Below are 26,091 nucleotides of genomic sequence, written 5' to 3' on the forward strand. Positions count from 1 at the left end.
AGGATTTCTTTAATGTTAGCTGTGACACTACTCATTTAAAAAAAAGAACACACACAAAACACACTACTACCTTTTTACTTTTATTATTATAAAAAGATTATAAAAACATTCATTCAGAAATACACACGTTGTCCAGATATGAATACATTTTAGTGATTTGAGGAAAACCTTAATCTTTATCACAGTATGATATTTGCAGAAAAAAAGCAGTATTTAAACAGAAAGGTTCTATATTACAGCTGCCAGTGATAACCTGAAAGGACATCTTGAAAAAACAACAACAACAACAACAACAAAAATACTATGACTTATAGGCTATCTGCAAATATTCGTCCAGGGTTGTCCCTTTAAAACCAGAGCAGCCAAATTCTCAATGAAGAATTTGTCCTAAGTGTTAGTATCAGTACAAGTTTTTTGAGGTAATAGAAAAGTAAGTTTTGTACTTTCTGAATTTTATTGGGTTAAAACAGGAAGCTGTCTACTGTCTTTAAATTTGATCAAGACATGCTTATGTGTCCAAGGACAAAGGTGTTAAAAAAGTGCATGAAATTTGCTGAACACAGTGACAACACATCATTAAACTACAAAATGGGAGACCGATCCCTGATCCCTCCTCCTCTTATCCAGCTGAAAGAGACAACAAAGAATTATATTCAGAAAAAGCACATTTGCTAGTTAAAAAGAAGAAGAAACTCCTTACCTGTTTTGAGAGAAACACAAGTCTTCTTGCATTCATCTTCAGTTTCATAACGGTTGTCATTTCCTCCGCAGCCTCCATACCAAAATTGCGCACAGGCATTGGCATGTGCGTCATAGTACCAACGGATGACATACTCTCGGCAGGTGCCTTGGCTCAAGGTGAGATTACAGCGGGGATTGAAAGGAGGGACCTCTGAAGAAGAAATAATGTATCAGTTTTTCCAAAGATTTGTGCACATCACAGGACTAACATACATAAAGTAATTATTACACTCAAAGCAGGCAAAAATACACAGTAAATATGACTCTGCTGATGTTTGCTGCCTATTTTCTAACAATGAAGTGCACAGGGAAAATGTTAAATGCTGTAAAATCTTTATAAACTTCTGAAGTAATACATCCAAATCTTAATTCTTATGTGTGACATTAGAATATCAAATCAGTCAGAGTTATCATTGATTTTGGCCTCCTGTTAATTTGTGTTGACTGCCGCCCTGTTCATGATAGTGAGTAATTAAATTAAAGATTTGGTGTAATACTTTGGTGTTCTTAGCAAGGCTACATTTATGAATTGGCATTATATAAATACATTTATGGTGAATTACACTGAATTGAATTGGCACTAAGCCAACATGCACAACAGCAGCACACAATAAAGCAGTTAGACCTTTCAGCCATCAGTAGATATATGTGTTCCTCTGACGATGACATATCAAAATGTCCTCCATTTAGAAAAGCCAAATGAGCATGAGTGCAGTACTCACCTTTAGGCAGGACTCGACCCACCACAGGCTGGAACTTATTCGGTTGTGAGGATGAAACTGAGTCCAGTGTTGACAAAGACGTCACAGATGTAGGTGACGACAACGATACTGATGATACAGCTGCGTCGGCGGAGACTGAGCCTTCACTGACAGGTGATGACAGTGTTGTTTTGTTGAATGCAGACGGAGTGTTACCACCCTGCACGTAGGCCAAGTCTAAATCTTCTCCATCATCATCTTCTACCACCTGGAGTCAAGTAAAATGATAGTGTCTGATTATATGTTTAAAGTAGCTACCATCAGTAGAGACAATTAAAACAGTATAGTGTATGTAAAATAATGCCAGAGAAGTTTTCAGCAAAGACCTGAAGAGGGAGAGGATCAGCACTGATTGGCAGAGTGAAAGTGTCACCACGTCCTTGGCTGCTGGTACGTCTCTGATTTTGGATCTCCTTTTGGTAATTATATCCACTGTTTCGACGACCATAACCATTACTATCATAAACATTATAACCATTAGCATTCTCTCCATTGATTCTATTAAAACTAGGCCCATTGTTGCCATTCCAGCCTCCGTTTGTGATGTGATTGTAAATTAGAGCGCCATTTTCATCTTCACAGAACTGGCTGACGAGTTGAGACTCCAGTGCTGCGAAAGGAAATTCAGAAGTGGGTTAATTTCAGTACTGTCCAAAATGAAAGAGAGCTGTTTACAAAAAAAAAGATGTGATTATCACCTGGTAGCGTATTGAAGTCATCAATAAGGTACATGTGTTCACTATCTGGGTCGGAGGCAATGAGATTGAGTTCTTGTAAGAACTCAGCCTGCGTAGGATCAGAGGAATTGACAATCCCCAGAGCGTACATCTCAATGTTTGCAGCATGAGCCTCACGGACAGCTATGTCAAGCTTGACAGGCTCTCGTTTGTCCGTCTGTCCATCAGTGATCACGATGGCTACTTTTCTCACTCCGGGCCGGGCGCTGAAGAAGGCCTCCTGAGTTGCTTTTCTTATAGCAGTGCCTGTGTAAGTGCCTTCACCCATATAAGGCATTTTTCTAATTGCCTGCTTGACATCTTCTTTGCTCATGTAGCGCACCAAGTTAAACTCTAAACGGACTTCAAGGCTATAGAGAACTAGTCCAATTCTGGTGGCGTTGCGTCCGACTGTGGTCCTGTCCACCAGCCTTGTGACAAAGTCTTTGATGATCTCAAAGTTCTCAGGGCCGACACTCTCTGAGCTGTCGATGACGAAGACAAGTTCCATTGGCCTTTCTTTGCACTTGATGCCGCATCCTGAAAATGACAAAATACAGTTAAATTTGAGAGCTGTCCTGTTCTGTGGCTTATCTAATGTCAGCTGAAAGCTGTGCTAATCCATGTTTTGGTACAACATTGGATCGCCTGAAAATGTATTGACTAATTTGAGAAATATCCACAGAGGATTATCATCTAAGTGTTGTAGCATTTTCTGCTCATTGTTCAGCAGTTTTACTCTTCTTGTTTAAGTGTTTCAGTATTGTCTTTTGAATTCCATGTTTTTGGTTTTTATTTTTAGCATTCATCAGTTTTTATTTCATCTTTGAAGCAGTCCTTCCTTGGACATTTTCACAAGTTTGCTTTTACTGTTTAGTTCCACATCTGTTCTAAGTTGTGCTGAGTACCTCTCACTTCTGTTCTGTCCCTGCCACACACACCTCGTTCTAATCAGCCATCGTTCATTCAGAATATTTTCTCCCTGTTTTCAGTTTTCATTTGCCAGCTCATCGCTGTGCCACCCATCTGCAGAATCCTGTCTAGTTCGTTGTCCTTCTATTCTTGTTTTGATGGACTTTGTTTCCATTCCAAAGTTTTCAGAGAATGAGACAGTCATTTGTTGCTGGCCCACAATAGTGGAGCCTGGACATGACAGTAACATCTCTCTGAGCATGTGTAAAAGGCGAGGTGAAGTACACACTTATCACAGAACCCACTTGTGATAATGATGGAGAGAACTAAACTATCAAAAGTCCAGTTTCACTGTGCAACAGTTGTCCACACATGCAGCAAATCTTCTCCATGAAAGGTTGGAAATACAAGCAATCTATGGATACCTCCAGAAAAGGTGTATTGTATCCAGAGGGAGAAAATAAATACTTCACTATTTTGATAGTCCCATGTGTGTTATGCTAGCAGACTAGAGCTAACACGTAGAATGAACTAAATTGTATGAAAGGGTGAATTCAATGTATCTGTAGTGGTCAGAGCGTCATCCAAACAGCTGTTCAGAAATGTGGTTCCTGTGTGCTCAGATCAGTGATGATTTACTGATTCAGAGGCTGCAGACAAACACTATCTTTATGTAATTTCTGCCTTCCCTTTCCCGTGTCATCGTCTGGTTTTAGTTTTGTTCTTTGCTGCTTTCTTATTAGTCTGACACTCAGTTTTTCAGCTCGGACATTTTCCAGCTTTTTTTTTTCTTGTGTTACAGAGGAGTTTGTGGAGGTCAAACTATTATAACAAATGAGTGCAAATGTCTTCTAACACTTTAACAATTTAGCTTTAAAGTTTTATACCTAACATTTGAACTCTTCTAATAATGATCTCATCTCGGCTTGTAGTCTTACCACATATTTCTTTGATCAGCTTGATAATGTCATCTCTCTGAAAAAATGTAAGAAAATTATGTTGGTTAAAAGTCCCTTCATTTTTGAATGGTCAAACATTTGCTGATTTAGTGAACCTACTGTGAGTCCTGGCTCTCCCTTTGTCCCTGGTCTCCCCTGAAATTCAAGAAACATAGAAAGAAAAATAACCGTGTCGGTCTTATAGTATCATTAAAAACAGCTGTATCTATAAATCTTAGGATGTTACAGATGGTGTGATGATATCCTTTACCCAGAATTTTGTCAGTATCATGTTATGTGCACACACTTCTTTAAACACTTCTATTCATTTTACCCCATCACCAGGAAATCCAGGGTCTCCCATGTCTCCTTTTGTACCCTTCATTCCCCTCTCACCATGCAATCCACGGTCACCCTGTCACAATGGAAAAGGAATTTCTCAGTCAGTGTTCAGTTATTTAGATACTGATAAAATGTTGGAAGACAAAAGTAAATCTATCACCTTGGGTCCAGGAAACCCATCTCCTTGAGGCCCTCTGGGCCCAGTCATGCCTTGAGATCCTGGCCCACCCTGAAATTAGATTTTAGATTTATCGAATCATACAGATGACTTCCATACTTATGAGAGAACATAACTTGTCACATTTTGTCCCGAGGCCACAGTGTGAGGCAGATTAATTGTGCAACATGTCAGCACCAATCAAGAGCACAATGTCTGATTCACTTCTGTTGCACTAAAGTGAAACAATGGTTTACCTTTGGACCTTGAATACCTTCTCCTGGAGGTCCAGCTGGACCAGGAGATCCCGGCCTTCCAATATTACCCTTAAACAAACAGTTTAAACGAATCAATAATCTAGTCAATAATCTACAAACTAGAACAAAGTAAATGATCTTATACATTACTATGCATAGTACAACATTTAAGAATTCATATTGTCAAACGTTTCATTTAATTATTGGCCATGATTCAGATATGAATAGTTATAAAACTGGAGGAAAGTGGTTTCTCTTACCGGTGGACCTTGCAATCCCTCTCCAGGTGGGCCGGGCAAGCCTGGCAGTCCTCTGTAGCCAATGTCTCCCTGAAACATACATTACATATCAAATGAGTATTTCCATACACACAGTACACATACATCCAAAAAAAATTAGAAAAAGAAGAAGAAACTGTTCAAAGCACAAACATCTGTAGACACAAACCTTAGGACCAGGAATTCCCACTCCCTCTGAACCGGGCTCTCCTGGTAAGCCCAGCATGCCTGGAGGACCCTGGAAACAGAGCGGGAATAATTTCCATAATAGCTATCTTCAGCTAAGACTTTGTGGTTACAGATATACAAGATGTGAAACAAGTGATCACTTTTGGTGTCTTATTTGATTATACAAACCATAGGGCCCTGGATGCCTTCACCTTTTGGACCAACGGGACCAGGTAAACCCGAATGGCCGCGATCACCCTGAGAAAACAAGGTTCACTGATGAGGAACAACAACACAGTCCTGCGTAGATGAATATTTTAATAGATGATCAAAAACATGTTCAGTCATATGTGTGCGCATTTACCTTCTGACCAGGTAATCCGAGACCTGTTTCCCCAATGGGACCTGGAGGACCGGCAGAGCCAACATCCCCCTGAACATGAGAAAACATATTGATGACTCATAGTAACAGTGCTTTGATGCATTCCATTGCTTCATACTTTATTTGACAGTTCTTCTGGCTACCTGCCAAGATTGATGCTAAGAGACAGTTTAATGATGAAGTTTGAATTTATTTTACCTTTGGACCTGATATGGACCGTCCTGGCTGCCCTGGCATGCCCTGTGGGCCTGGAATCCCCCGTTCACCCTGTTGGCAAGTTGGCAAGAGACATAAGATCCCGTTAATGCATGTCTTCATATGAGTAATTCCTGTGCTGCGAACAAACCATGGCAGACTCAATTTTGTCTCTGCTCAAACAGTGGGTTGGTGTGGCATTAATCTTCAACAGCAGCAAATTCATAAAAAGAGTAAATGGTACAGGAGCAAGGAAAAGACACAAGCTATCACACCACAATCAGATATTATCATCCTGTTTTCTACATTTATTAATTCCTACTTTTGGTCCAGAAGGTCCTGAGATTCCGGGAGGTCCATGTAGCCCACGGATGCCCCTGAGACCCTGGTCGCCCTGAAAGTCAAAACCCCAGACATCATCAGAGTATAAGCTGTAAAATGTGTTGTGCTATATATACAATATATAGTCTAAATGTACCTTCTCTCCTTGAATGCCAATCCCTTGTGCTCCCTCTGGGCCTCTTAAACCAGATAAGCCAGGCTCCCCCTCAGAGAAGAAAAACAACAGCTTAGTAAAAATGACAATTCTTCGCCTTCTTTAAGCTAGTGGACAAAGAAAAGTTAAGGGTCAGCAGTTGCTGGGAAATGGAGTTACAAAGTAGACGTGTTCTACAGAGATGACATTACATACACCGCCATGCTAATGTCTTGAGCCATCCTTCGTTCCTTTATACCTTGCATCCAAGAGTTTTTCTTTTTTTTAAAAATCTTTAAAAATCAACAGTTCTCCAAGCTTTCTGAAGGACTTCGAAAGATTTACTGGCTGCTTTTTTCATTCATTTTCTGTGCTACCCTGATGTTCTATTTTCAGTGTCAAGCCCTACAAAAAACTATCTACAGCAGATGAAGAGTATCTGAAAGTGATGTTCTGAAAAATTAAGAAAAAATCCAGCAAAGACTTGACACAGGACCTGAGACCATCCGGGGTATCTCTGAAGTGTGGGATCAACTTGACAAAGAACAGAACAAAAGGCAGCCAACATCCAAAGAAGAGCTTTGGTGTGTCCTTCAAGAAGCCTGGAGAACTATTCCTGAGGACTACTTACAGAAATGACAGAAAGCTTGGCTAAGAGGGTTCAGACCATGTTGAAGAATAAAGGTGGGCAAACCAAATATTGACTTTCAGCCTTGTTGCACTTGTTTCCAGTTTTCTGGTATACGAAGAAAAAAAGTTTTTTTTTTTTTACTTTTTGCCCTGGAGCTCCGTCTTCTCCTGGAAGACCAGGTAGACCACCCAGTCCTGCTGCTCCAGGTTCTCCCTTTAACAGCAAACAGGCATTTTAGTTTTTGTTAAAGAATAATGTTGTATATTGGCACTCTTTTCACGCACAAATACGCTGTAGACCATAATTAGGATAGCACCTTTTTGTCAGGAAAGTAGTCTTACCTTTGAACCAGATTCACCAATGCCCCTCTCTCCCGGGGCTCCCTGTTCTCCAGGTAAGCCTTGGTCTCCCTGAGAATATAGGTAGCATAAAAAACATTTATCATAACAACAAATGGAAGGAGGTTTCCAGCTCTGAAATTTTGTGAATGTAGGCATCAACAAAGATCAAGGTTTGAATGAAACTACAGTAAGACATGGTTCTTTTGTTTCAGAAACATTGAGATTATGTATCTGGTTTGCAGATGTACAGTGTTAAGCATTTTATTCTAGCAACAGGACTTATACTTTGTTAATTAAAATCCCATGTATATCCCAATGTATTTAACGCTAAATCAAGGCGTAAAGTAATCCATCTTTGATAACAACTTTAAATATTACCATATTTTTCATTTACAGCAGCTTTGTCATGTTCTCCCATTCTTAGAACAGACAAGGAAACCTGGTTGTATCCTACACTGAAAATCTCTTGTTCTCAACTGATAGCACAGGGTAAAGTAACAATTCAAGAATGACCTGAAATCAAACTCTTTTCACTTCACAAAGCTAACCATTATGCGTCTTTAAACAAACCTTAGGTCCAGGTAAACCTTCTCCTGTAAGTCCTCTCACTCCCGGTGGACCTCTTGGTCCCTCGATTCCCTTTACAATATTGATTAGAAGTTTATCAATGTAGGGCATGCCACTATTACATTTAGCTGAAAATATTGAGTTAAAGATATTCCACTGACCTTCTCCCCCTGTATGCCCACTCCTGTTGGTCCAGCTGGCCCAGAACCACCTGGTGGACCCAACTCACCCTGGAAGTAAGACACCACAGTGACTTAAAAACCATCAGTATCAACTGTGCATGGTTCACCTGGCTATGTAGAAAAACATGCATTTGCTGTGCACATCAAGTGTTCCCTTGATTGTGCTTCTAGACCCTCCTCGGGTTTTCATTAGTGCCTTTGTTGTGTACATGTTGCAGTGAATTCTCCTTGTTAAATTAATCCCCGACCCACCTTTTCTCCTTTGACGCCTACACCCTGCTGTCCCCTCGGCCCCCTCGGTCCCAGAAGCCCTCGATCCCCCTGTGGATTAAAACCAGGTTAAATCTGTCAGTTACAGAGGATCACAGCTACTTGAGTTTGGTTGAAAGCCAGATTTGCATTGTTCTCAGAAAAGAGAGTGTGGAAGAAGAGCATGTTGGCTCCTGTTGCTCATGATGATGCAAGATGATCACATACATGAGGAATGGTGCATGGGATAGTTTTTAACCTATTCCAGTACAATCAAAAGCATGAAATGAAGGTACTGTTAATTTGAGTAGAAAGGGTTGGATCATATCTTATAAGATGCAGAATGCAGAAAAGTTGTACAAATTCAAAGAGCCAGGATGTCTAGCAAAGGTTTAACAGCTGTGAGCCAGCTTAAGAATATTTGTTTGTCTAAATGAGTAAAAGTATTGATGCTTATCTTCACTGTAAAGCTTCAACAACCACACATATGTACGATCCTCCAAATTCTCAAATTCCCCCACGCAGGGCCGCTGACAGGTTTGGCTGGGCCCGGGACAAAATACCCGTTTGTCCCCCCCTATCGGCGGCCCTGCCCCCACATGTTCTATCTTGCCATACATCAGTAAAAGCGTATCAGCAAGTTCTTCCACTTGCATGGGTACGATGAATTCATCTTGACTTTGCGTAAGTTGTTTTCTTTGTTGCTATTCAATAAAACCAACTGCCATCAATATTGATGGAAATACTATTGCTGCCAGTCTTGCATGTCTGTGGCTGAGTCCAAGCAAACTTGGTGCAGCATGCTGAAGCTTGGGTTTTATAGGCATAACAACAGAGTGCGTATTGACACTTAGGAGAACACATGAGATGTAAGTCAGTGAGCTGACCAGAGGCTGATTTTGATAGAGTTACAGCTAAGGTCCAATCAAACTAAAATATCCTCGCTTGATATCTATCAGCAGTGGCATTGTCAAGTTCTAGTTGACTCACACATGAGGTGGAAGTGCTTATGTGTAGTTTTTTTAGATTTCTAATCATATACTTGAAATAACAAGTGGAACAAACTGCCAGTGGAGGTTAAACTTTCACCAAATGTAGACATTTTTAAATCCAGGTTAAAAACATTTCTTTTCTCATGTGTCTATGCATGAAATCTGCACGATATCTTTTAATTTATCTGGACTGTTGCTTGTTTTTAAATTCATTTAAATGATTTTATTTGTTTCTCTTTATATTATTCTATGTATTTTTAATGCTTCTTACACTCCCTGCTGCAACGCTTTTATTTTATGTAAAGCACTTTGAATTGTTTTGTACATGAAATGTGCTATATAAATAAATTTGATTTGATTTGAACCTTTGGTCCAGGAAGCCCTTCTCCTTGGAGTCCTTTTTCCCCTTGAACCCCTTGTTGTCCTTGAGGTCCCTGTAAATAAAGTCACAGGATATATTTCCAGATGAGAACACATATATGGTCTTTGCAAGAAATAAGAATTTTTAAAAAGCAAAGATGCTGATGATTTATAACTTACAGGAGGGCCAGATTCACCCACTCCATGGGGACCAGGAGGACCTGGCCGGCCTTGAAATCCCATGTCACCCTGCAAAATATTAGAATGACATTTATGAACCACAGATGCTTACAAAGAATAATAAAGTGTTTATTGAGCAATGCATAACATGACTTGCTTTTGGTCCAGGACGTCCAATACCAGTCTCCCCCTGAATTCCCGGAGGGCCAGATGGGCCCCGCTCTCCCTGTAATCACAAACATAACAAGCAAAAAAAAAAGGAACATTATGCGTATTTACAGGTTCATAATGTTATTTTGGTGTCAATAGCATGTTAGTGATAAAATGCTTTCATGATAAGCACACCACATTGTTTCATATTGGACAGTGTTGCAGCATCTCTTGTCACCTTCTGTCAGAAATGATGTTTTCAGTTCCTAAAGAAGGCACCATGATTACATGCGTAATGCATAGACTCAGAATAAAACATTTATGTAGACTCGAGGTCTGAAAATGAAGCCAATACAGAGGTGCCTCAAGCTTCTATTTATTTTTCTTCTCGTGGCCAGCAGGGGGCGACACATCTGGTTGAAAAAAATGTCTACTTTTTACTTGATACTTTCCCCTCAGTAAATATTTTCTTCTACAAATACATACCATTAAAAACGTTAAAAGTAAGATCTACACTACTTTTCTTTAACATGCTGTGACCCAACAGATGACTGTCTGGATATGATGGGGTAACTTAGTGGCTTTGTTAATCTCTTTACATGCAAAAAATTATACGATAGTCGCAAAGCAAAAGCCCAACAAACACAACACAACCTCTTCAACACCTGTGTACATTAGACTTTAACTAACATGTGCACAAGCTGAAAATAATGCAGTTAAGGCGGATACTGTTGTGTGTACTGAAGATCAGATCAGTCACATTTTTATTCCCGAGTTGTCACACAGAACTGTTCAAAGCATTTTTCTATATGTTAAAATTTGGATTACTGTCTGTACTTTCGCTTAGAATTTTGGTGGCGATCCAAAAATGATGTGAAAACAAAAAAAAAAGACAGAGTAATCAAATTATCTATACTTTTTATGATTCATAACTACATTTATCCAGATCTAATGCATATGTATGGATGTATAATTTTACACAGCATTTATGAGTCTATAATATATGTATATATAGTGTATTTAGAAACATTTAAGGGCAAATGTATGGGATTTTCCATTGTTAGGATGGTAACAAGCTGTCTACTACATTGGGACCACCAACACTCTTGTTAACCTTTTTAAATAGTGCCTTCAGGTCCTTACAATGTGAGAAACTGCAAAACAGACTTTCCGTGTATGTTATTAACTGCAGACCTTGTTAGAGAGGCTGATAATGCTGAAGGCACTTTTAGTCTGTATTTACATGCAGGATACAGTACATCAGGAGAACCAGAAGTGAAGTATCTTTGAACCAAAAACAGTAATGATGGGGGGAGAATTGGGCCCATTGCCAGATCTTCACAGAGGGGTCTGTTAGAAGATAAACAGGCCTCGGTGCCTCAGGAATAATACTGAGGTGCTGAAGCTCCAACCTGTTGTTCAAACTTATCATAAAAGGAAATGGGAAGGTCACAGCAGATGTGCATGACGAGGTAAGTAACATATGTCAAAAGAGGGTTGACCTGCTTTCCCTGAGGGCCCTCTGGTCCGATGTCTCCCTGTGGTCCAGGTAAGCCCTGGGCAAGAAAATAATACAGCCATTAATAAACTTCCACAAAAGGATCTGTGTGTGTGCATCTGAGTGAGAATATGTCTCTGTATGGACTGAAGGAACAGTTCGACATGATTTATATATATGTTTTTGTATTTTCTTTGTTTTTGTTACTCACAGAGTGCATCGCAAAAGGAAACAAGGATACAGAATATTTCCAAAAAATACACAATGCCATGCCATTTTTCAGCCGACTGTCTGGCTAAAAAGTGATTTGGTACTTCAAGTTTTTTCTATACCCATTTATTATAATGCTTTACTGTCTGCTCTTCTAAATCATTTTAAGAGCAAACTATCAGAAAAAGTGCTACAACCACAGGAACTATGACAAACCTGCAGACCTCTTGGTCCTCTTCCTCCAGCTGAGCCCTCTGGACCCTGAAACATAATCATACAAGGACGAGAGAGGCCATAAAGTCAAATATAGTGTGAACATTGATACAGACTTGACAAACTGTTAACGTAACATCCAGCATGCGTAGCATCAACAGTGCTGTCGTACCCTGTCTCCTTTGATTCCTGGAGTGCCGCACTCACCCCTTTCACCCTGTGCAGAAATCACAAGTATTGCACAAGTTTGAGTTGTCCCACGTAACAAAATGTCTTAATTTTTTTGAGAACTCTAAATACCTGCTCTCCTTTGTAACCTGATTTTCCCTGAAAAGAAAATTGAGATGTTAGATGTGAGCAAACTACAATAGCAATGAATATTTTCTTCATTTTGGTCCCGAGTCAGGGAATTTACCTCAGCGCCCTCACGCCCAGGTACCCCACTTAATCCGGCTTCACCCTAATACGGCAGGATTACACAGATTTGTTACATCAGCTAACACGAGTTTATCAAAGTGCATACAGTTTGGACAGTATAAACAGGTTTAGAAAACAAGAAAAAGACGTGGCCAGAAAGACTGATAAGAAAGGTCAGAAATGTTGAGTAAAAAAGACAGCATTGACGACTCTACACTTGTGTTTCATTCGTGAAACATTTACTTACAAAGTAGTGATTTAGTATTAAAATATAGACTATAAAACAAGGACATGGACATTTTGGAAGGGTTGTAAACATGCATTCTTTCTAATGACCAGTAGGGGGCGACTCAAAAAGATGTCCAACTGTACACAACTGTGCAGGATGACAATACTTCACTTGATTTAACATCTTTCTTCAGTATAAATTCTCCATCACTCTTTTCACTCCTTCTCTAATATGGCATAATGTTCATTGCATTAACTCCCAGCTCCAAATAATAGAAATCATGCAGGATGGGCTTTAAAATTGGGGCTCCTGCAAGACAGAGGCTGCGACTCTCGGTTTGTTTGGTGAGACCCTCCACTCACTTGTGACACCCAGTTTCAACAAACAGCCAAAACTTGAGACTTCACAATCTAATCTAATCTAATCTAATCACAATCATAGTGGCCTCATCCATTCAAGAACACGGTAACAAAATTCTGTGTTTATGTTGCAAAATAATCTTAGGTGTCAAATGTCGGGATATTGGTCTGTCCATCTCTAAAGTAATCTCCAAGGACTACAAAAAGGATTACTGTTTTTCAGGTTAATGTCTTTTGTTAAATAATAGCTCTAGCCTTTCGTCTTTTTCTCACTTCAAACCATTCAAATGACCCCCTATTGCATAACAAAGAAAAGAAAGCGGGATTTTTTTTTTATGGCACCTCAAAGTGTTCAATTTGTGAAGAGTTTTTGAAGTGATTTATGAGAGTACACAGGAAGAAGAAAAGTTAGCAGAGTAAAACTGCGTATATGTGTCATATCTGCGTACATCAGAGACCAAAAACACCATAGAAATGATGAAATAAAGTAATCACATAATTACTTTTGACTTACAAACTTATATTCAAACATTTCCATTTATCCATTCATTGCCTTAAACAAAACATAAAATACAAATATTCATCTGACATCATAGGTCCATTTCTTTAACGTGTTATAGTTTACTACCAGTCATCATAAGTAGCTTACAATGACCGTATAACAAATAAATAAACTTGTAATAAATTCACTCATCATTATTTACAAAAATCCAAAGAATTTACGAGTGACACTTGGGAAGTATTGAATGACTACTGAGTGAACCACAAGCTAGCTCATATGTCCCATCAAAGACACACACCTTTAGCCCTTTCTGCCCCGGAGCTCCATCGTCACCAGTACGACCTTTTTTACCCTGGAGAATGAAAGAAAATTAGGGTCAGGATCTGATTCATTTCTATGTTTGACATTTTCTTCTCTTGTTGAGGATCACTAAAATGACTTGAACAAATAACACCATGACCCACAGCCTGTGCATTGAAGCTTGTCCAAGACAAAGTGGAAAGTTTTTCTTTCTCTCGACAGGCATTGTTGGAGACTGACAGTAGACAAATATGTCAGTCGCCTGATGTCTGACAGTGCTGTCTGACTGCTTTGGCTGTGGGACATGAGGTATCTTGTCCTCATGGTGAGCTGCACCTGGGCAGCATGCATCAGTTGCTATCCACCAGAAATCGCTAGTTTGTGGCCATTAAACTAATGAGAGCAATTATACGAGCCCCTTAGTCTGAGTGCAAGAATTTGAAGAATCTCTCAGAGGTGAAAGCACCTGGTCACACAGCTGTCTGTCAGCAACATGATTGTCTGCAAGGGAGCTTGACCGTAACTGAGCTGCCTGTAATCTGAGGAGGGGAGGGGACAGCATGTGAGTTTGACTGACGTGTGAAAACGTGTGAGTGGGTGTCTGAGGCCCCACACAGAAATGTCCATACTGACGTCCCAACAGTTGGGGTCAGATGAGAGATTCATTATGGCCAAAGGCCTAGTTCTAAAGGTAGTAAAGCTCTGAATGTGGGACCTTCGGTTTCCACGGTTGACATTTTGCATTGCATGAAAAATTCCCCCGGCTGAGACAGGCCATGCAGAGGAACAACAATTACTCTAAGAGAACAGCAAACTACAGTCTCTCTTTTCTTAATTTTGCTGCCATAGATGTGCTTTTAAATGCCTGTAAGCTATACTGAGCAATTATCCTGTCTGAAAAATCTCCACAATTACCCTTCCTGAAACACTTATGATAGGATGATTCTAAATTTCTTTGCGCAAGTTTTCGGAAATCCTTCAACCTTCCTTCTGACAGATGACTGTGACAGTTCAAAGGAAAACGTCTCTTTTTTTTTTTGGAACAAGGTTTTCAAAAAAAGCTGAAGGCTGAATACTCACCGCAGGCCCACTTGGTCCCCTTTCTCCCTTCTCACAAGCACATCTCTGAGCCAGGGGACACTTCAGACAGAAGAAACATGTTTGTCAAACCTTAATGCACTGTATTAAATGTCAAATGTCTATATATGACCTACTGATTTCAGAAGTACTTACTCCTTCGTCAGCTAAAGCAGTCTGCAAAGAAACAAACACAAAAGAGAGAATCAAATGCTATTATCTTATCTTTCATCCTGACAGCAATGTATGGATTATTATTCAGTGATGAGGATTTTGGCTGTGATAAAGTTCTCAAATACAGGGGGCAAGTTCATGCAAGCCACATTACTATTTGATGAAAAGGTCGCACTATTTGTCTCTGCTTAAAGGAATGCTGTGAGAGATTGAAAGAGACAAGTCAAAGTATGATGGAACAAAAGTTTGAGGTTTTGCTCCAACAACATGTACATGTCAAACCATTTTCAAAAAGCAGCAGAGAAAAGGTTAAATCCAGATCTGTCAGGTGCATTCTTTCATTTGTCTCTCTTGAGTATTGTCATCATTCCATCTCTGTACAAATACCTGAACATGTCTGCCCATGTGTACATTCTAAAGAGATTATTATTCAAAGCAAATACACCACTTTTCTGCTGAAAGACAAGGTATTATACTCACAACTTCAGTGAAGATTTTTTCCACAATGCCTTCGTCCTGTAGATTATGGACGAAGCGAGAGGCTGGCGGGCTTGCAAGCAGACGGAGCTCTGCTACGTTGGCTGGCTCGTTAGCAGCCCGGGTGATACCCAGTGTGAAGAATTTGATGCCCTGGTTCTTGGCATCGGTGACAGCAGAGAAAATGTCTGGGTTCCTTGGGTGGGAAACGCCATCTGAGAGCAGAACTACTACTTTGGTGCTAACAGGTCTGGATTCCTCCTGGTAGATCTTGGTCATGTTGGTGATGGCATAGGTGGTGTAGGTGCCATGCCCAATGTACACTATGGGGGCTATTTGGTTCTTGAAGTTCTCTGTCCCTTTCCAGTCTCTGAAGGTTTGCTCCTTGATAACATGACTGCTGTACTGCAGCAGAGCCACCCTCGAGCTTAAGCTGCGGCCTGTCTGCAGCCGTTCACCTTGGAGTCTGTCCACCATATCCATCACAAACTGCTTTTCCTGCTCATGATTGTCTTTGGCACTCTCGGAACTGTCCAACAAGAAGGAAATCTCCAAGCTACAGTCCTCGTCAAGGATGGCTAGAAGCATAGAGAACATGGCTTTCTGAGTTATTACATTATTTGCACTTTTATAAAAATGACTGACCAACAAATCTAAAAGTGCCCAGGAGTAAAACAACAGGATAACAGTAGAGTCAGTATGACCAATTGATTTTATGGTGCTGTGATAGGTTAATTAAGAGAACACAAACAGGAAATATTGGTGCAGCGATATGATCAGTAAACATTTAAATTGCTGTGCTTTTTCATACATTTTCTCACCTCTTCCATCATGAATACCTGCAGGCAGAGGTTTGGCCCTGGATTTCTTGTAAGTTTTCCTCTCTTCATAAACGTCTTGGGCCCAAATGCTGGACAGTGTCGTGACCAGCACCACTGATGTAAAGGAAGGGAACATCCTCACCTCTAGAAAAGCAGCCAGAATAATTAAAAATAAATCAATGTCACAGTCCGCGGAAGATGTGTCAACTTCAAATCAGAGAGGAACAGATCCCCCCCTACACTTGAAATAAAATGTGGTTCTTTGGAAAGGGAGTAAGTATATCCCTAATATCATTTTGAAATTGCCTTCATATCACGATCCAACCTCCTGGAAATGCTTCAGTTTCTAGGATTTCAGTGTCCAATTTTCAATCTGGGCCAAACTGCAGACTTGAAGGCAGCAGGAGGAGCAGAGGGCCAGCGTGGACAGAGAGTGGACTCCAGTTAGCTCACTGACAGTGCAGCAGCGACAGCAGTCGTTCAGGGAGAGGAGAGTGGAAGACCCCAAGATGCTCCCTCCTCCTTTATAAGGAGGCAGATCCAATGGAGCCGTGCCAAGACTCCTGCTTTTGCCTCAAGGCAGGGGAAGGCTGTTGAGATAGGTTTACAAGTGTGAAACAACATTGTGTGTTTGCTGACAATGATATCTTCATAACTACAAGCACAGCTGGCAGCAGATGCACAAGTTTGCAAGGGGATAACAGATTTAAACCAATTTTGAGCTATCTGGCAACCCATTTGTTGCCCTTGCAGTTACGGAGCTTAATAAGCAGCCAGCAGATCATTTTCTTTTAAACTTGAAGAGATTTATAGCCTCCTCTGTGGTACTTGGACTTAACATGAAACAATAAAACAAAGACTTTTGTAATATATACCGTGGCCTTGATGCCAGCATAAATTCTAGAGTTAAGAGGTTTTAAAGTTCAAAAGGCCGTAATGGCAAAGACCTGGTCACCTTTGGTTTCCGCCCAGAACTTTGGAATGACCATAACATGACTGCCCGAGGTAAAAGGGTTAAAAGGTCTAAGATTTTTACCCTAATTCTTGAATCCCAAGCAATGATAAGTAAACTGTTTAAAAACAGACAATCAGATCTGGCTCTGTTTTTAGTCAAGACTGACCTCAACAGAAACTTCAAATAGATTGATGAAAACTCTCAACCAAGGCTCAATAATATCGCAGAAATATCACACACAGATTGGAAAACATTTCTCATTGCATTTAATGTCTTCTGACACATAATTTTAATTAAGATGAGTTTGACACCGGTAGGTGGGTGGAATGCAATCTATTTTTCAGCATATAAATTACTGGAAGCTGCAGGCAGCGCTTCAAGCTCCACACCCTGAAAAATGACCATTTGACCATTCACGAGCAGCGGTGACCTTTCAACGATCTCCTCCTGGTGTGGTTTAAAGATGGGGTTGGTCCTGTGCAGACTGGCAGAGAATTCATGGAGCCTTTTGCCTGCTGTGCTCGAGGTGAAGAGGCTTTGTATTGCAGAGCTCCAGGCGAGAAGTAATTAGAGGAGACTTTCTGACACAAAGGAATGTTGCACTTAATGATAGTCTGGAAAAAATTCACCCTGCATCTTTGCTTCAAGGACAATCATCCAAAATGTACATATAGTGCAAGTTGTGAAAATGATCAAAAAGTTTAGTTTTGCCCGGTGTCTATGCACTATTTACTGGATGATTTCCCTTTTGTTTCTCATTGTGACTGTCTCTACAATTGATTACAGAAACAGAGAGCTATTTTCAAAATGGAGATTTATAAGAACAACATCACAGCTCAGTACGTCACAGAGGCGGCAAAAAGAACTCCCGATAGACCAGCTGAATACAACTCGTCAATGCACAGATTAGTGATGAAAAGAATCAACTGTGACTCTGGTAAATAGTTGCTCAACTCTACTCTTTCTCGTGGCATCCAAAGTTTGGTAGTTTTGAAAGAGTCTTTTACTAGTCCTATACAGGACTGAGCAGGGTATATAAAATAAATCCTAAATCTAATTAGGTTTTTTAGAGACAATAAACAAGAAACACACCTTTAACTTCTTTTTTTTTGCATCCCTGTTTCCATTGTTTCCATTCTGTTATTAGTAATATTAAACAGGAAACAGGATACAGAACAGAAGGACTTAATTGAGAAATTGTATGTCATGGACAGCTTTTAAAAAGCTGCATCACATTGCCTCTCAGACTGTGACAACTTCATCTGTATGCTGTGTGAAGTATCTCAGTGTCTTGGCTTGTAGACATTTAAAGAAAAAACTAATGAGTAACAATAAAAAGGCAGCTACATCTAAAATATTCAAAATGAAGTAATCTCTGCTCTCCATTAAGGTCACAACTGTGAAATACTTTAGAGAAAAAGACAGTGAATCCCTTTTGACCACTTGGAGACGGAGGAGAGAAAAAACAAAGCACAACAGAAAAGGAACTTCCATCCAAAAAATCTCAGGCTCAGGAAAGGTGGATGTACCTCAACCAGCTGGAATGAGGAAATCCAAAACCTCTCTTCGTAGAAGTTTTCATAAAAGTTACATTTGTTAGGCTTTATTTCACTTAGCTTCTTTTAGATTAAAATCTTTGTTTTACCTTTCCTAAATTCTGTCTTTTTTGCATCTCATTTTAGATGTTGAGTTGAATCCCTTTGGGATAAAAAGCAGGAAGTCGGGAATACTTTATACGTGATTTTAAAAAATGGCAAATTATTATGTAAATACAATATTTAGAAAACAACACTTGTTACTGTGTTACATTTCATAATGTTCTTCCTGTTATTAACACTTCTGAAGCATTTCCAATCAGTTAAACGGAAACCCGACATGACTTAAGACTGATCTTTGTTGCCCTCTTGTGGTGCATCAGGGTGTTGAAAGAACCGGACAGAACGCGCATGCTCAGCAAGCTGGTTCAGCGGTATCTGACAGTGCCCTCACCTTCAGCAATCTCAGCCATGCTGGGTGGTGTGGCACGGTGCTGCAGCGGGGCTCTGCAGGCTTTAAAGCCTGGTGTCAACTCCCCATCAGACCACTTTATAGGAGTAAGTGAAGACACTTTTAATCTGTGACCGACTTCAAATGTTGTGGCTTGTCTCCAACTCAAATGGTTGTGTGTTCAGTGGTGCCACAGCCTCTCAGCAAGGTATATCATTTGAGATAAGCAGGGATATTTAAAAGTTAATTAAGGCAACTAGAATTGAACATATCCACTTATTTGTTCATATTTTAGCCTAAATTAGATGTCGTAGCGCCAGACATTTATTAGTATTGTGTCTCTGATCAATGACCTTCCTACCTTCCTAAGTAACTTAGTGCAAGTCTTCACACACTGCTTTAAACTTTTCAGCCCGCAGTCCAAATTAAATAAGAACAATACTGCCATTGAATATCAAAATGAGGAAGTACATTTTTAGTTGTGCGTCTTCTGGGTGAAATGTACATAATATGCATACAATCATTTATGTGGCATCTATGCAGGTCGCCCCTACGTTAATTGCTGTTGTCATTGATGTCACTGTCCTTTCAGGCAGGTGTTATGCTGCCCCAGCTGCTCAGGTTGCTTTGGCCAACAGCCGCATTGTGGCTGTGATCGATGCTGTGGTGGATGTTCAGTTTGATGAAGGCCTTCCTCCCATTCTTAATGCATTGGAGGTGGCTGGCCGGGAGAGCAGGCTGGTGCTTGAGGTGGCGAAGCACAGGTGAGTGTGCCGATGTGATCCCAGAGCTGAAGCCTCATTCAGCACCTCTGTGAGCATTAAGCCTGTTTGGATGTTCGTCCTTACCGTCCATCTTTGTGTGTTCAAAAAGGTGAAAACACAGTCAGGACGATCTCCATGGATGGCACAGAGGGACTTGTCCGTGGTCAGCAGGTTCTGGACACCGGAGCCCCCATCAGGATTCCCGTTGGCCCTGAGACCTTGGGCAGGATTATGAATGTGATTTGAGAGCCCATTGATGAGAGGGGTCCCATAAGTAACAGTGAGTATTAATAAGACTGGGATACTGAGCATGTTTACTTTTCAAGCTGTCCTGAACAATCTAAGCCCAGTAAAGTATAAATATTTCACTCAATACAATGTAACTTCCCTTAACTTTTGTACACTTTACTCATTTAAGAAACTAGCATGTATAAAAAACAATAAAACATCATCATCCCATCCATGAAATTAGGATGCTGAAAATAAACAATTGTCTTGCAGGACTGCTCCTATTCATGCTCAGTTCACAGACCTGAGAGCTGAGCAGGAGATCCTGGTGACTGGCATCAAAGACGTTGATCTGCTGGCCCCTTACGCCGAGGCTGGAAAGATTGGCTTGTGAATTATTTCATTATTTTTTTTAAGTTATCGCTCAGGCGTTCATGGTCGTTTCTTATTGAGCGAGTTGTTCCTTCAGGTCTGTGTGGTGGTGCTGGTGTTGACTGTGTTGCGTGCATGTGTACATGCTAGGTATGTGTGCTGTGTTCCTGTTTCCCAGGAGAGGTAAAGATTAAATAAAACATTGTGATATAAAAGTTTTTTTGTATTATCTCAGTGTTTGTTCGCATTCAGTGAGTAAACGTTCTTGCTGAAAGGTATTTGCTTTTTATTGAAATAGGTAAGAAAACCTGCCGTGGCACATGAATAATACTAAAGTTTAGCCAATCACGTGGCGAAGTTTCTTATTTAAGTCCCTCTCTTGTGTGAGGAGGTTGGCACTGTGTTCCTTGAAGGCATCTAAATCCTATAAAATAAGACAAGAAGTGGAGCATGTTCACACAGCCTGAAATGAGTAAACTATATTCTCTCATTTTAATATTGCAAATGGAAACCAACCTTGTTCAGCTTCTGAAAGTTTGTGAAGGATTCATTGAGAGCAGCCTGAAGAGACTTGACTCTTTCGTCTGCATTTACAGTTTCGGCCTCCAGTTCAAACCTGAAGAAAGGCACCTTTAATTGACTTATTACATTCAGCAGTTCAGTGACAAAAGCATCCCCCTGGGGACACTAGTGGGGAAAATAATACGGTGTGTCAATGAGATAATTAAGTTTAGGCCCAAAATTTATTACTGCATGACTTTTCAAGTGACATCGATCTGCAGGAGGTACCTGTGGGATGGTTGTCCGTTTTGTTGCTGCAAAGTAAAAGGCGTTAGTAAAACTTAAGATACGCAATGGATGAAAGTGGATGCTTTACCAAACACATGGAAAATTACATTTTTTAAGTGCTTAATTCCAGCCATGTATTGTCCCAGATCCTTTCAGCTCCAGCTTGATGAAGATGGTAAACTGTCCAACGTCACAGTTTAAATGCAGCACAATCAGATTTAGATAAGGAGATTGACTCAGCCACTGGGACTGGGAAATATTCCATTTCACACTCAAAACTTTTGGCTTACTTCAGCAGAAAGTGTTTGAGTCTTTGACAACATGTGCAGAAGAGCAGCGTCCGTTCTCCTATAATAGCATCTGTCTGCTGAATCTAAGCACTCAGCATGGTATATACTGTGTGCAGAATGCTGAATGCTTCTGTCACATCATTAATAAACACCAGTGACCGCTGGAAGTGATGCATGCCTTTAACCCTCACACTTCCTCCATGTTTTACAAATCGTGAGCCATTCCCAACCTTTTCAAGACATCTCCCATTACTCGAGGTACGTGCTGATCTCAGTCTCATCTGTCCACAGAATATTGTTCCAGGACTATTTGTTTCCAAGGTGTTTTTGGCAAAACTTAATCTAACTTTTCTATCCTTGAGATTTATAAATAGTTTCCACCTTATGGTGAACCCTCTATTTGCTATTGTAAAGTCTTCTCTTTACGGCAGACATGGATAATGACATGGCTACCTCTGGGAAAGTGATCTTTGCTAAGCAGGATGTTGTGAAGCTGTTTTTCTTTACATGGAAAGGATGTTGCGATCATTCACCACTGTTCTCTTCTGTGGACATATAGACCTTTTAATGTCGTAGAGTTCATCATCGGGCAGCTTTAACTGATGACGAAATAAGGGAATAGACTACAGTTACATTTTAGCTCTTTAAAACGGATCAATGTATTACAGAGCTCGTTACAATTTCTAAACCTTTTATTCGAATTTTGATCTAAATAATACCCTCAAAATAAATCTGAGAGTCGGCACTTTAAGTTACTGGAGTTAATCATTCCATCGCCTCACTAACCAGGGGCCACAAGGTATTGATGTTGATGCCATGATACTGTACCAGCTGATTTAATTACTCGTGACCACATAGCACATTTTTTCCCCCAACACTACCACAAGAGAGGCTCCATTTGATACGAACATTACTGGTCCACAAATTACCTGTCCTGGGCCTCAATCCGGGCTTTTTTCTCCTCTCTCCATTTTGTCTCCAGCTGCTGGATTTCATCTTGCTTCTCCTGTGTTTGAAGACCACTTAATATGTTAATGCAGCCTCCAAATTGCACGCACTCTGTGCAAATGTGTTGACCACAAATGATTCTTTATTCACCTGTATTGCTTTGCCTCTTTCCATACAAAGACTCAGTAATCTATCCTTCTCTTTGGTGAGGTTTGTTACGCTTTCCTTCATGTTGACTTCTTTCAAAGCATGCTGTTCTTTAGCGTCCTCTACCTTCAGCTTCAAATCTGATGATGAAAAGGTTACAGGTTTACAGCTGTATTTGTGGCAATACAAAGAGTAATAAATATCCAGTTACTTTACATACCTTCGCACATTTCCATAACATTTTTGTGTTGTTGATGAGCATCACGCAGCTGACTGAGTAGTGATGTCTCCTCAGCTTTATGCTGAAGTGCCTGCTCTCTGAGTTCTGACTCACATCCAGCTAATTTCATCCTTTATTATTAATGGAATATGATGCAAACGATCAGTACAATTATCCATATAATAACTATCAATAACAGTGTCAAACTTTATGTGTTATTGGTGAATGAGTTTGAGAAGTTTACCTGTATTCATTTTCCTTGTTCATATTTTCCTCCCGCAGCAGCTTTAATTCTTGCGTGAGTTTTTGAACTATCACTTCCCTGTCATGTAACTTTTGGGAAAACAGTGAATCGTTCTCCGACTGTAGCCGCTCGTTTTCCAGCTTTAACCGGTCGTTCTGGCTTTTGTGCTCTTTCATGAAAGAAATGATTGCTTGGTTGTTGGCAGCTAAATCGGTGAACCTTTTTTTTAACATCTCTGCTCTGTTTCTTTCGATGTCCAGTTCTTTCTCTCGGTGAGCTACTTGGTCTTCAAGCTCAGCGTTGATTTTCTGCCGGGCTTGATATCGTAGAAGCGTTTCATCTGCTCTGTGCTTCAGTACGCAGATCAAACTGGATTGTTCATCTATCCTGGTCCGCAGCATCTGTCTTTCTGCTAAGTCCTCTACAGGAATCTCAGGTGACTTCTGACAACTGTCCTTATGCTGGAAACAAAAGAAAGACACCCTGTATTAAAACATGACAGCAACTCCATCCATTCAGTCATTTTCTGTACCTGTTTACTGAAATTCAGGGTCACGGTAGGGGTTGGAGACTATCCTTGCAACCATTGCGCAGTCCATCACAGAACCAACACAGAGACAAACTAGACAAACAACTCCACACGCACACAATCCCTCCTACGCACATTTTGGAATCACCAAATAACCTAACATGCATGTTTTTAGATGGTGGGAAGCCGGAGTACCCATAGAGAACCCATACATGCAAAGGGAAAATATGCTAAATGTACCCAGACAGACCCAGGTCGGGATTCAGATCAGGAACCCTCTTGCTGTTAGGGCTGTAAGTGTAAGTGTAAGGAATTTCAAAGCCACAAAGACATCGAATTTCTTGTGACAAATGATATTTCTCCACACTCAAACTGGAATCCCTTTAGCTGGAGTCTCTGCAATATTTGCTTTGAGTCATATAGTTACTGTTTTGTGGTAGTTCGAGTCTCAGTGGTTGTGTGTTGTCATTCTTTTTCTTTATGAGACTGTGACAGTTTTGAGTTTTTTTTTTGTTGCTGTCTCGAGTAATTTTGGAGCTGCTTGAAATCATTTGGAGTATCTTTGAAGATGTCTCGAATAATTCAGTTGGTGCTCTTTGTCATTGATGGGGTCTTTGTGCTTGACCTCAGGTTTCTAACTGTGGCTGGTGATGTCAGCTGGTTAATTTAAGTTTTTCTTAAAGCCAGTTTCCCTCTTAGGAGACTTGTTGGGGGCATTTTCGGTCTCTTTGTCTCATTGTAATTGTTTCTGTGACTAGAATGAATTATCAACACTTCAAGCAGGACCCCAACACCTTCGGCCCTTAAGTAATTATTCAATAGCTGTAATGCAGAAAAAAAGGTTTCCCACATTTAGTCTGGGTTAAGTAAACTTCTATTGAACATTTAGTTCATTTCAATTAAGTTTGTTAAAACTCTTAATTTTAAGAGTTTTAAAATAATTTATATACTTTGAATATAATTTTTAATGCTCCTTTTTAGAGAATATTCATTGTTAAGCTCTGTGGGGAGAAAGGATAGTAGCAAAAGGTAATTTATGAATAATTTGAGAAGGCTTCCAGAAAACTGATTTATCCATTTCGATTTTTTTGCATACCTCCATGTTCCTGCCCTCCCCCTTCAAGGAATCCGCTGCATTTCTCTGTGGAGTTGCCATAATGATGGTATGCTACAGAAAAACTTGTTAACCAACTCTAGCTAATTTCCCCAAAACTGGATTCAACTTTATTTCACGGAATCCTCGTTAAGTTTACGTTGCTCGGTCGCCAATGGCAACCAATACCCTTCTTGTGTGTCGCAATAGCGGCAGGTGCGATGTAAGTTCCGCCAATTGGCCACAAGATGGCGATAATACGCTTTTTATGAGCTGGCCAGAACTGCAAAGAAGCAGCTTGTTAAGACCGTGGTGGAAGGATTGGCTTAAATACTTAAATCCTGCTCTAATGTTGCACCTTCGAAATAATATAATTTTCTTTTTTTTGTCACCTTAATTTGTCAGAGTTTAATAATAAGTCAATAATGGGCTTGTTTTTAGTAAGCCCTAAAAACTCTCTTTGCATTTATTTTATGTTATTAATGGAACCCCAATTGTCACATTCTTCCATTGATCCGCTCACTTCAGTTACCAAGAGCGGGTAAAAGAAAACCAAAAAAAAAAAACCACAGCGACAGCCTGCTGAGAGTGTAAAATTACTGGGACTGGGGACAAGTCGGACCTGCATGGCATTATGCAGATTCCTGGGCCGGGGGGGGATTTATTCAGAGGGACGAAGTCGGGTTGGGGGAGCGGTAGTCCTGGCCTTTGTGCACGCCCCTTTTCATCAACTAGCGGGCCAAGAAAGACAGAGGAAAGCAACAGCATCCCAGCCTCAGTCCCAACAGCTCCTCCATCTGCACAGCGGAGCTGGACGGACCAGCCAGAATGTGGAGAGCACTGCTACTTAAACTCTTTTTCGTCTTCATATGCTGTGTTAGATGGTGCCACACTGAGGGTAAGTAGTTTTTCTTCTCTTTGTTGAATGACTTTTTTTTTCAGTGCACATAGCTGAAGGATTCATTGAGGAGCCGCAGTGTTACAAGTGATTCACCCGTTGCACTTGTTGCTCATCAATACCAAACAGGGCACATCAAGCTGAACTGTCGCTGAAATACAAACTGGGAGGTAAATCAGCAGAAAAGATGGAAATAACTTAAATAATCCAAAAGGCCCCTGCTTTAATGGGAGCAAACAATGAGTTCTGGAATTTTTTTTTTTTAATGCAGCCACTAAGTAAATCTGGCAGCAGAGCTAAATGTTTTACCTCATAGTATTACTTTAAAGGTTGAGCACAAAGCCTTCCTCAGACAGATTGGAAGTTCTCTTGAGGAA

At 40.3% G+C, this 26,091-nt stretch overlaps 3 protein-coding genes and 1 pseudogene across 3 annotated transcripts in view; 2 read left to right on the forward strand and 2 right to left on the reverse strand.

Annotated features, from left to right (window-relative positions):
* Positions 1-135: 135 nt before the first annotated feature.
* Positions 136-16,414, reverse strand: col28a2a (collagen, type XXVIII, alpha 2a). The gene is made up of 35 exons (XM_075478715.1): positions 16,252-16,414; positions 15,434-16,008; positions 14,936-14,956; positions 14,783-14,842; positions 13,701-13,754; positions 12,311-12,355; positions 12,196-12,222; positions 12,068-12,112; positions 11,899-11,943; positions 11,477-11,530; positions 9,982-10,050; positions 9,825-9,893; positions 9,650-9,718; positions 8,296-8,364; positions 8,023-8,091; positions 7,865-7,933; positions 7,295-7,363; positions 7,095-7,166; positions 6,326-6,394; positions 6,170-6,241; positions 5,851-5,919; positions 5,635-5,703; positions 5,460-5,528; positions 5,272-5,340; positions 5,085-5,153; positions 4,825-4,893; positions 4,571-4,639; positions 4,403-4,483; positions 4,189-4,224; positions 4,069-4,105; positions 2,201-2,758; positions 1,829-2,112; positions 1,464-1,710; positions 701-892; positions 136-627 (listed from the first exon to the last, which is right to left on the reverse strand). The coding sequence occupies exons 1-35, from the start codon at positions 16,385-16,387 to the stop codon at positions 620-622; spliced, it is 3,684 nt and encodes a 1,227-aa protein (XP_075334830.1). The 5' UTR covers positions 16,388-16,414; the 3' UTR covers positions 136-619.
* A 2,798-nt stretch (positions 16,415-19,212) lies between these two features.
* LOC142395972 (ATP synthase F(1) complex catalytic subunit beta, mitochondrial-like) lies at positions 19,213-20,706 on the forward strand (annotated as a pseudogene).
* Positions 20,707-20,893: 187 nt separating this feature from the next.
* LOC142395973 (coiled-coil domain-containing protein 89) lies at positions 20,894-24,825 on the reverse strand. The gene is made up of 7 exons (XM_075478520.1): positions 24,820-24,825; positions 23,195-23,655; positions 22,951-23,081; positions 22,734-22,870; positions 22,565-22,641; positions 21,073-21,172; positions 20,894-20,980 (listed from the first exon to the last, which is right to left on the reverse strand). The coding sequence occupies exons 1-7, from the start codon at positions 24,823-24,825 to the stop codon at positions 20,894-20,896; spliced, it is 999 nt and encodes a 332-aa protein (XP_075334635.1).
* Positions 24,826-25,442: 617 nt separating this feature from the next.
* Positions 25,443-26,091, forward strand: part of lrp2a (low density lipoprotein receptor-related protein 2a) — a 46,903-nt gene continuing 46,254 nt past the window's right edge. Inside the window, 4 exon segments of the mRNA XM_075479705.1 lie at positions 25,443-25,469; positions 25,472-25,566; positions 25,568-25,592; positions 25,594-25,714. Coding sequence (XP_075335820.1) covers positions 25,443-25,469; positions 25,472-25,566; positions 25,568-25,592; positions 25,594-25,714 — 268 coding nt within the window.

This window comes from Odontesthes bonariensis, chromosome 12 (assembly GCF_027942865.1).
Source record: "Odontesthes bonariensis isolate fOdoBon6 chromosome 12, fOdoBon6.hap1, whole genome shotgun sequence".
NCBI lineage: Eukaryota > Metazoa > Chordata > Actinopteri > Atheriniformes > Atherinopsidae > Odontesthes > Odontesthes bonariensis.